We start from the raw sequence: 11,655 nt of genomic DNA on the forward strand, positions 1-11,655 counted from the left end.
TGCAATAAAAATTGCAACAAGAAATAAATATAGGAGAATAAATATAATAAAAAACACCCACCAAAACGCCCACCCTTACCCAAAGAACAATATCGTCTAGAATCCTACCACAGCGTTAAAACAGTTATTAAAGCAAAGCACAATATTTTGATCAGGGTGTTGGTTAGTGTTTGGTTGATGGCGTATCAAGTATTCATGTTATTCATTAACAATATTGCTGATTAACCTACCAAAACCCAAACGCTAACCCGCACCACACCCTAACCCAAATAATGTTTGTTGTGGTAGTATTATATACCGCGGCTAAATGACTTAGCCTGAACTCAAATCATAGTTGAAAAGCCATGCCAATCTGTTCAACACTTTTTTTGGCGATCCTAGGCAAAAAGGTGCTTAACCCTGTACCAATCAGAGGCTGTTGATGGCACAAACAGAACTACGAGTAAACGAGTCTATTCTAAACTTTGTTGTTTCTTCATATGCATCAGAGCGTGACAGACGACCAAACAAATTCGCCATTTTCTCCAACATTCCACTCATTGGTTTAAATCTCTTTGAGTCATTTGACGTTTAAACCTTTTCCTTTTCCAGGCTTTCGACGTTCTTCGTGAGCTGCAGCCGAATTTTGCGTCAAAGCTCGAATTTGTTTCGTGCGATCTTGGCGCTGAAGACCATGGATTGGATCAAGCTTCGAGGGAGATTCTACAGAAGAAGTGCCAGGTTTTCATTCACTACTGACAAGACTTTAAAAACAGTTATTCAAAAAAAAATGTACCGCGAATAAATGATCAAAGATAGACGATTTATATATTTCATAGAACTTTTCCAGGACATTTAACTGTTAAAATTGTTGTTTTTAGTGCACTGCATGATGTGGCATGAAATGTTTTAGTTTTTTACTGTGCCACAAGCTAAAAAGTTTAGGAACTACTGATTTAACTACTCCGCCATTCATGGAAATTTGTACCGAGAAATTGTAATTTAAATCTTTATCTTTTGTATACATTTTTGTTTACAAATAAGGTTAAATATATTTAATTAAAAAGCCTGAAAATTGTTTTGACGTTGTAACTACCTTATAAACTGCCATTATCATACAATTTTTTTGTGTAAACTATATATATTTTAAACTATAACTTTTTTAACTATACAATTAATATAAACCATTGTATCGCTTAATATATAAAGAATATTGCAAAAAGCGGTAGAAGGTAGGCGAATTTACATCATTTTTGTCAAGCGTACGTCCATTGCAACCGACAAGAGACCGATGAAAAGCTTTACGATGTTGGAATCGATTACCTCAACCTCGAGGGTTCCCTCCGGTGGATGGACGATGACCTTATCACCAAGGTCACACCGCAACTTCTTGGCAAGAGGTAAGTTCAGCTTGAGATATGTAGTTATTTTGTTTAACCTGAAAGTGGCCTAGAAGTGCTCCGCAACTTTTTCACTTGCGGCACACCAAGAGAACTAAATGCTAAATATATTCAGCGGCACACAAAGTAAATGTCTATAGGGTTCGCTGGGATTTTTTTTTAAATTAGTTGTTTTTTTGCTGTTATGACGTTATATTATGACATAACTGGAAAAATGTTAAGCCCCCAGTTGACAAAAATGCTGAATCCGCCTCTAAACAATGGAAATGTACGAAGGCTTTAGGTGTATTATAATTATTGGTTTAAAGTTGTAGCTAAATGTTGCGTTTTCGTTTCAGACCAAACACTTACACGCTGACGAAGGCGCTTGCTGAGGACGTCGTTGCAAGAGAAGGATCTCATCTTCCAATCTGCATCGTCAGGCCAAGCATGATAATACCAGCTTACAAAGAACCTTTGCCAGTAAGTTTCTAGTCTAAGTATAAGTTAGATCTTTTCAGTGCAGAAATAACACAAATGGTTCTAGCCTGACCCTTTGTTTCCACAAAAATCCTTAGTGGATTGACTGAATCGGTTAGTCCAGTGGTTCCCAATGTTTTTTGGTTTACAAAACCCATAAGAAACAATAAAATACCGACTTGAATTTCTGTTAAGTGGATTTCTGTAGTGTCACTAAAAACGGAATTGGGACATCGCAATCAACTCTATGCATGCAGGAAATATCATTTGATTTATTGTACCCAAATCATACACATAGTTGTATTAGGAGGCTTTCAAATTGGCAAAAAACTATGTTCTTAAAAAATGTCAACTACAAGCTTTGAAATTGCACCTTGAAACCACTGGGTTACTTAAGGCTACCAGTGTACTGCTTAATAGTATTTCAAATTTCACTGCATTATAGCATTTTATATAAAAAATTGCTGCTTTTTCTCCAGGGTTGGTGTACAAACGTGTACGGACCCACTGCTTTCATAATAGCGTACGCCAAGGGTGTGCTTCGTTCTGTGATTGTCGACCACTCCATAACCTGTGACCTCATACCGGTCGACTTTGTAGTGAACGGCGTGATTTGCGCAGCGATGAAGACCGCTTGTGACTCAGCAGAAAGAAGGTGCTCACTCGGCTGCGAGAGTGACAGTGCAGTTTCATCGCTTGGGGAAATTGGCTTACAAGGTTGTAAATACAGATAGATTACCAAAAAGTTGGCGTTTTTGTTCATATCGGCTGGTGTTGTAGTTAGATGGAGAATGAATATCAAAGCCCATACAGAAGTAGGTTGCATTTTGTCATACTACCATGTGAAAATCAACAAAGATTTTTTTTAAATTTCCACAAATTCTACTTACATATACATGTTCCTTGATATTCATTCTACAATTTACTCGTTTTAAATTGTACAAAACTATTTTAAGCTTGAGAAAATAAACCTGTATCTAGCCAGTGTTTGAATTTATTACCACTAATTTTGTATTCATTTGATAAATAAACCCCTGTTCGAAAACATGTAAATTTTGTTTTAATTCATTGTTGTTGTGTTCTTTTTGTATTTTGAGTCCTGTATAAAAAATCTGTTCCAAAACTGCATTTTTACTCTAGTTTATTCATTCTAAATTACCAAGAGGTTTTTAGGTTGTCTACTATGAATAACTAATTCCACCTAAATTTATTGTTGATTAATTTAAAACTTAACCAGTTAAATATGAATTTCCAGGGGATTCATCTTCGGACAATGAAAGCATCAGTTCCTTCACGTGCGACCGAGTTCCGAGGCTCAATGGATCACTTCCCATCTACCACGTCAACTCTGGCATCAAAAATGGCCTTGCTATGGACCGCTTGAGTAAGAATGGACAACTTTAACTAAAAGTGTTACATCAGTAAATGTAGGTTTTAGTGTTTCTTAACCAATGGGAAAAATTGTGTTGCCATGTTGATTTTGTTGGGTTCCAGACTGCAGCAGTTTACATATCTAAAATTGTTTAGTTAAGTTCTGCCGAAGGGAAAATTTTAGTCTTAGTTTAGCGTAGTCTTACTCGAGTCAGGAGTCCGACTTTCACCAAATGTCCTGTTTCTGCGATTCCCCAATCCGGATTTAAAATTTTTGCTTTGTTGAATCGTGCAATGTTTTTTCTAGTTTTTTATGTTTTTTTAATATTTAAGGCCCTAGTCTAGGTGGAACTTTATTTTATCATTTAATATATAGTTTTTGTCAACCTGTCTTTACAAATCTCTACTGTTAAGATTTAAACTTCCTTTATTATGTTATAACAATTGTCTGTTTTTTTTCTGGATTACTTGTTTGAATAACTATAATCAATTAGACAAGAAGATAGGATTTTATTTAGCCTAAAATTATTGGTCCCAGTTCACAAAAATGCTTTATTCTGAACCCAATGCTAAGCTAATCCTACAAAATCTAATGTTTAGTTTCAGAATGGCAAAGACTTTAATATTTCTTATTTTTTTCAGAATGGCAAGACTCAATGAAAAGATCATGAGCGCCATGGAAGTGATGGAATTCTTTTTTACGACGAACTTCAAGTTCAGCAACACGAATGTCGATCATCTGCGTTCCTCACTGAATGCTGAAGACCAAAAGGTGAAATATTACAAGATCTTCTAGTTCAGAGCATCTAATCATAGGGTTAAATTTGTGTGTTGCACGTTTGTCACAAATTATTTGAATTTTTAAAAGCGTTTAAATGCCTTTGAATTAATTTGCGTATTGAAAAGTCTTTGTAGAACGCAAACTGAATATGTAAAAAAGAAGATATCTCCTCGCCCTGATACACGTTAATGACGACAAGGACTTCAAGTGGATGGTAGCAACTTACTATAGACTTTCTTGTCCGAGTCATAATCAGTCATTTATAAGTTCTAGACTAGTTATTAATAGAGAAATATATTTCGCCAATCTGGCATCATCAGTCTCTGAAAAAAGCCCTATATTTTGTGGAACCTTATTTTTTAACGTTTTTTGAACAGTCTTCAAATTAATTTTATGCTCAGTATAAGTTATGTGTTCAGAAAGTGCTGTTAAAAAAACAATGAGATTAACTGACGATGATACAAGTGTGAATCGAAACGTCTTAATCAACATGATGTGGATTTACTCGAACTTTTTGGCTTTAAAACTCATTATCAAGCTATTTGTTAATTGTTTCTCAGGCTTACAACCTTGATTGTGGGGTTTATCAGTGGGAAGATTACTTCACAACTTACATCGCCGGCTGCAACCAGTTCATTCTAAAGCAGAAGAACAACGATCTACAATCGAAACAAAAACTAACCAAGTAAGGAACTTTATGCTTGTGGAACTTTTGTTTAAAGCCATAAATTTTGATCTTATAAATACTTTCATATTTATTTGTGACATGACACTGTAAACGTAAAACAATGCATTTTTCTAAAGAAGATTCGTGGTGACTTCATTAGATCACATTTTCCACCAAAATATCGAAATCCCCAGAACAGTGGTCGGCAAACTCCCAGATGTCTGCCGCGAGTTACTTTTGAGCAGCTGAGTGATATCATGTAGTTGTGGGCCGCGTGATAGCCCTACATTCATTGCACTTTATTGTAAATATTGGTGTGGCATAGAATTTTTAATTTGGCTCAGTTTGAAAAGACCCACGTGCCCAATGTGGTCCTAAATGCCTGTCGAAATATATTTTTTGTCAACTTTAACTATGTGTAATTAAAAATTTTTTCTCGTTTCGCGCGTATATTCTTCGTTGTGTAGTATGTTTTATAATATGGTATGGCAGAGTTTTGGGCATAAAGGCGCCGTGTAATATTTCACCTAAAAATCAAATATTCTCAATCCGACACTGCTTCATAGTGGTTTTAGTGGGCCTACAATAGCTCTGAGAAAAATACTTTGGGCCGCGACAAAAAAAGTTTGCTGACCACTGCCCTAGAATTCGTAGTGGTTTCATTAGATCACACTTTTTTCGCCAAAATATTGAAATCCCTAGAATCTGCCTTCATATTTGTTCATATCCTAGTTTTGCCGATTCATCACCGAATTTTCTTTTTATCTAAAACTCTATTGGATGGTTGGGCCCGTTTTTATTATGTTTTTACTTTTGGCTGTCCGATAATATCAGATTTATCGTATCGCTACTGGTCCGATACTGACGTAGTATCGGCGCCAAAATATGTGCATTTAAGCTTTGTTTGTGGTCTTATTAGAAAGTATTACATAAAAAGTTGAAATAAACATAGTTTATTGATGCGTTTTATCTTAAAATGCGATTAGATGGCTGAGCCCGTTTTAACCTTGTGTTTAATTTGTTCAGATTGCGTTTGGTTGAGAAGTGCTTCTACTCGGGAGCTGCCTTAGGAGTTTGCGGACTCGCCGTTGCAAGTGGATTGACGAGTTCGCTCTGGCAACTCACAGAGTTCATCGGCGACTCACTCGCCCTTCTATAACTTCACAAGTATTCTCTTTGCGTTTGATTTTATCGCAACACGATTCATTGTGTTCTACATAAGCCACGACTTGCAAAACCTAAAGTGGGTTTTACCTTTATGGCATGCAAAAACCTAAATCCATGACAAACTGCATCTAAATTTCTCAATATTAATAATTTTTCATGGATAGTGCGTATTTAAGTCTAAAACGATTGTGTCTATGCATATATTGGTAATACAAATAATTTCTTTTCCAATATTACAAAAAGTTTCGAGGCTCACTCGACAATCTCTCGGGGCTTACAAAGAAGCATTGAGCGGTTTTATTTTTCCGCGTGTAAAGATAGCTTTCGTTTGGTTCGAATCTCATCGCAATAGAGCTCTTTGTATTCTGGGCTTACATAGCTATGCAGAAGGTATGTTGTATAGGAAGAGCAAATATTTCAGTGTTGTTATGCATTTGTGCAAATGCTAACTTTTCCATTTTTACTGTGTAATTATTTCTTCGTTATTGTTCTGTCTCAAAGCTTACACTTTACTTTATACTTGTTCTTTAATGTTAACATAGACTTTGTTTTTCTATTTCAATGCCTTCCAAATGTAGGTAACTGTAAAAATCACAAAGATTTTAATACTGTGTAGAAACGCATCGTATTTGTAAATACAGCCGTTTTTTTGTAGGCATGTTTTATGGTTTAGTTGCTTTTCATATTATACTGGAATTAAAAGCTGAAGTATTGTGGTACTTTTCTGGTTTCCACAAATACCACAAAATGGTTTCCAAAAAAAATGTATTCTTTGTTACTAGGGTAACATTATAAATGCAAAAGAATTCGCGAATCTCAAAATTAATATATATCTCTTGTATATCTTTATTAAATTTGCTTTATCTTTTAAAAAGCATTTATATGAGCTTTATATGAGCCGCTTTATTAAAGTTGCTTTAGACCAAAGGCGTCGTTACTCTCATTACCCCATATAAATGCTTTTGACAACTTAAAAGATATAAAGGCAATTTTTCGTTTCGTGCTACAGCTTTGTAATGTAACTTTCGTATTAAAAGCACCACTTCTCCAACCTGGAAATAAACCAACTGTTTGGTTTTCTTGAGGTTAGTTGTGCAGCTGTGTGACGTCATATTCGAAACAATTCATTGCCCCCCAAACAAACATCTTAGATCCGCGCCTGATAGCCTTGGCGTACATTTAAGTCATTGTCTCGTTTTTTTACCGGTGCGTTTTTCCGGCAGTGTACATCGCATAGTGGCTTTTAGTTTTGCTGCGTACCGCCGGGTTTCACAGCAAGCCATTCTGATCCAATTAACACAGGGGTTCCCAACCTGTGGTACGTGAACCACTAGTGGTACGCGTAGGTTTTTCAGGTGGTACTCGAGTAGCTTCCGTTTTTTTCACAAAACCCTGGATTCACAACTTTATATTTTGTTTTCTTGTTTTATTTAAATAAAAAAAATTACCCGAAGCCCATTCTTATTGTTACGTAACTATTCCTGTTGTTTCGAAACAACGCAATCTTCAAAATACACGCCGTGTCAATTGTTGACAAGAAGCACAGTTGCTTTGTAAAGTGTACATAATATACTTTGCTTTATACGGTGTAGAGAAACGACGCATGTCTGTTTGTTCTTGTAATTTAGCGTGTTCGCCTGGTAAAGTGTTAAATATTTCACCTAGATACTCATTTCCTTTCGTGGCCGTTCTGGCAAATCTAGACTTTCGACTCAGCAAATCTCCATCGCAGTCGCTCTTGTGCTATATAGTGTCACGCTGCTGTTGGATTAAACACTACAGTCAACGATGCACTCCTTACTGGCAACACGTGTTTTTACTGCGCTGTAAGCTCTTTTATTGAAAGCGAGCTATACTAAATTATGTGCATGTACAATAAATCTATAAGCGACCTGACAGTATGCACTTTGAAATGCTATGACAGTTTGTTTTAGTTTCGATTTAGTGGAGTTCAGATAGCACGGTGGTCATGTCTCACCGGTTGAAATATATATTGGAGACCCCGACTGAGATATGAACACGCAATTAAACCCTTCTGATTTAAATTTTATGCATACTGTCAGGTTGCATAGAAAGTATGTATTCATTTGGTTTGCTAGCGCAGTTTCTCGCTTGTAAGTATTTTTAAGCTACGCCGATCAGTTATGATTTGTTGAAACGTTTGTTGACAAGTTTATGCCAGCGTTATTGCTTGTCAATTTGATATTTGATTAGCCGTAATGCAGAGAAAAATCGTTTGACGCTTTAAATTAGTGGTTACGCAAGACTGTTATAGTTATTGTTGCGAAATTATGGCCCTTTTTTGGTAAAGTTTTTAAGGTGAAAATATTACGATCGAGGTTGACTGCGAATACCTCTCGTGATATCTAATCTCTAAACCAATAAACGGATAGATTCTATCTCAATCAGCACTTACAGAAGTCGTTACTTCCAAAGTGTCAAGGCCACTGCGGCTATTGTCTCTGGTCACGTGTTATGGTGATTGATGTTTTATATCTCACCCAAAATAACCTGATCACTTTGTCTGAAATTCCTGCGTCACTAAACCATTATGTTTCAACGGCAAACAATTCAAATTTTATTAGAATATTGTATTTTAAGAAAAAAAGCCTTATTTTGTCGTTTGTAAGCCTCATCTTGGTACCCCTGTACCTTGAAGGGGACATATATACCCCATCCAAAATTTTGGACTATTTAACAAAAATTAAATATTATTGTTTTCTTTTTATTACCGATTGTCATAAAGCAGGCAATAATCGTAAAGCTATAACAAAATACTTTTAGGGCATAATATTAGAACGAAAAAATGCAATCAAAGCAATATTTTTATTAAAACTAAAATTAATCAATACATTGATGGATAAGATTAAATTTATTATTTAAATTATGCTTAACTATGTTTAAATTTTAATCTCAAATATAGCTGTTCAGAAGAGTTTTTGTATTAGAAACTACAAATATATTGAAAAACATTGATTAGGGTAATAATAGACAAGTTTTACAAATTTATTCTGTCGTAAAATAGTTATTATTTTGTTTTACTTCTATTATGAATATTATGGTAAACGGTAGTAAAAAGGAAAAAATAAAATCCAAAATCACTTTGCGGAGATTGCAATCGTAAATTAACCAAATTACGCCCAACTGTGCTTTTCAATTTGGCTCGCCAGATGTTGGAATGTTTTTGTTTCTAAAGTTTGTCCACACAAAATCTCACCTTATTGCACTCTGGCTTGTTGTTTCGTAATCGAGGCTTGCAAAGCCATCAGACACTTTATATGGCCGTTTCTAAATCGGCCGGCTCCATTATTTCGGCCGCTTGTGGCTTATATCAAGCGACAAGACTTGATGAAAAGGGAGCCGGCTACTTTGGAGCGGCCATTTAAACTGGCCGATTTGTGTTGAGCAAAACGAATTAAAGGCGCCGAAGCAAACGCAATCAGTTTAGTGCAGAATGAACCGTAAGCAACCACACGACAAAAGTATTTGATCATCAGTTAGTTGTGTTGAAGTTGACCTCTGTGATAAACTTGCTGCGGATAAAAGCTGCAAGTCTACTTTGATAAGGTATTTAAGCTTTTTTTTTTTATTATATATATTTTAAGTGAATGCGTTCATACTTCTTTAATGCCTAGAAAACACACCACGGTCTAAAATACGCAAGTGTTGTCGTTCTATGGTTCTAGTGTTGTAGTAATATAGGTTTTTATGCGCAAGTGTTGTCGTTCTATGGTTCTAATGTTGTACTTCTGTATAAAAAAATGTCGTAGTAATATAGGTTTTTATTCGCAAGTGTTGTCGTTCTGTGGCTCTAATGTTGTACTTATAAGTTTTATATACAAATGTTGTCGTTCTGTGGCTCTAATGTTGTACTTATAAGTTTTATATACAAATGTTGTCGTTCTGAGGCCTGGCAACTTTTGAGCAGTTCTTCAACGTGCATACAGTAGGGCAAGTTTGTCTCGTGGAAAGGCAAACTGATGATTTTTGTGTGTGTTCGCAGTTATTTGTGACACGAATAACATTGCAGAGATTCGCCTTTTAATTGTGGTTCTTGAACATGCTTTGCATAAAATCTTGCATTTAATATGCGTAAGTCAGAACGTTAGTTCCCTATAAAACCACGTGTAAAGTATAGAGGCCCAAGTTTAATGTGGATTATTATAAATGGCTGACGACAGTAGCTTAACTTAGGTCTGCCACATCATTTCGTAATTTCAAAACGAGTAGATTTTCTAACAACCAGCATTTCAGGTTGGGTTTTCATGTAAAGCCTGTAACTACTCAAACAATCCACCACGATTTATTTGCTCGGAAAAAATATAACACATTTGATGTTTGTATTTCATAATTACAAAAGCAAGAACGACGAGATCGGTTCTAAAGCAAAATCATTAATAAGACGCAATGAGGGCATAACTGAAAATGCAAATATAGAACACCACTTCGTGAAAAGCAAATATTACCTTTCATCGGAAAATCAAGACTTAAAAATGCAGCAATGAATTAAATGAAAATAGTTTTAAGTGTGCACGCGCGAGAACTTATTTAAGACAAGCTAAACAGATCATTATTAATTAAAAAGTTAGTGGAAACAAAGTTAGCGGACTGATTGGTCAGGTCACCGATACATCGTGTTTCAAGCAAAAAAATTCATAACAAATTGAATGTGCAGCAGACGAAAATTTATGTGATTTTCCTATTCTCTAAACATATTGTCTTGTCGTGTATGTAAAGAGGTTGTCAAATAATAACAATGTTGTTTTGTAAAAAGTGTGCCGCGATGTTTGGTTTTAATTTTACGTGTTTCGCAAACTTTGAAAGTTTGAGAAGCATTGTTATAGAGTGGTGGCTCTCAACCTTAACTGATGGTGGCTTTTAACGTAACTGGAGGACTTAAAAATAGTAAAATCTTTTCAAGGACCGGTAATTAAAATTTCGAAGGCACAACTCAATACTGAGACAACTAGGCGAGTCAATAATGAACAATTTTCAAGCAGTAGGCTTTCATAGGGTTGATATACCTAGTGGAAAACCTAGTTAACCGACGGTTAAGAACCATTGCACTAGAGATGGTCGGTAACAACAGGTCTTTCATCTCTGTGCTCTGGCGCCCATTAGTAAAATAACTAGTGGTGTATATTAGTGTTGCAATATAGCCTTATAACGTGGCGATTGTCATATTATCATTCGGAATGCTTTATTCAGGTGTTGAAAATATTATGTAATTATTATACAGTGTTTATTGCGATCGTTTTACGCCTGAAAGTAAGTTTCTATTGAGCTTAAGCATTAGGTTTTTTGATTTAAACAGTCAATTAGGCGTTATGACTAAGTAGGTTTCAGTTAGATGTAAATGAGACGAAGTTGCCCTTTAAATGAAGGTTGACTACAGATATAGGGGAGCTAGAGAGTTGAGCACAACTAAATACTATTTTATATCTATGTGCGAGGTAACAGAATTTGCGGCCATGGCGCAAACAATTTTAATAAAAAAGTTAGTTTTGATACACAACAAGTAACAGTGGTCAAAATCAGAATCTATATCTCAAGAACAGAGAGGCTTTAGAACAACAGTTATACTATTTTTAAAAGAAAAGTTCCAAGCTTGACTTACAACGATAAATAAGTTGAACGCACTTTTCACAAAAATTCCAATGGTCATAGAATTAAAACCGGTGTAAGAAAATAGGGACGCATTGAAACGGTGATACCCTAGCTGCAATCCAAATAATTTTGTTGGATTAAAAATAACTCAGTTACAGTTCATGTGAAACGAAGTTAGAGTTCGAATAATTTTTGCAAATTAGTTACGAGCTTTCTTTTCTTCC

At 35.4% G+C, this 11,655-nt stretch overlaps 1 protein-coding gene across 1 annotated transcript; it reads left to right on the top strand.

The window, feature by feature from the left end:
• The first annotated feature begins 612 nt into the window (after positions 1 to 612).
• Positions 613 to 3,242, top strand: LOC146137313 (fatty acyl-CoA reductase 1-like). The gene is made up of 5 exons (XM_083393851.1): positions 613 to 720; positions 1,241 to 1,379; positions 1,718 to 1,841; positions 2,318 to 2,555; positions 3,094 to 3,242. Exons 2-5 carry the CDS (start codon positions 1,330 to 1,332, stop codon positions 3,240 to 3,242), a joined length of 561 nt encoding a protein of 186 aa, XP_083249977.1. The 5' UTR covers positions 613 to 720; positions 1,241 to 1,329.
• Positions 3,243 to 11,655: the final 8,413 nt, after the last annotated feature.

This window comes from Ascidiella aspersa, chromosome 7 (assembly GCF_963924565.1).
Source record: "Ascidiella aspersa chromosome 7, kaAscAspe10.2, whole genome shotgun sequence".
In the NCBI taxonomy this organism is placed as follows: domain Eukaryota; kingdom Metazoa; phylum Chordata; class Ascidiacea; order Phlebobranchia; family Ascidiidae; genus Ascidiella; species Ascidiella aspersa.

Coding starts and splice junctions, on each gene's coding strand:
- LOC146137313 (XM_083393851.1), top strand. CDS start 1,330: ATGGACGATGACCTTATCACCAAGGTCACACCGCAACTTCTTGGCAAG. Junction 1,380..1,717: donor CCGCAACTTCTTGGCAAGAG/GTAAGTTCAGCT, acceptor TTTTCGTTTCAG/ACCAAACACTTACACGCTGA. Junction 2,556..3,093: donor TGGGGAAATTGGCTTACAAG/GTTGTAAATACA, acceptor ATGAATTTCCAG/GGGATTCATCTTCGGACAAT.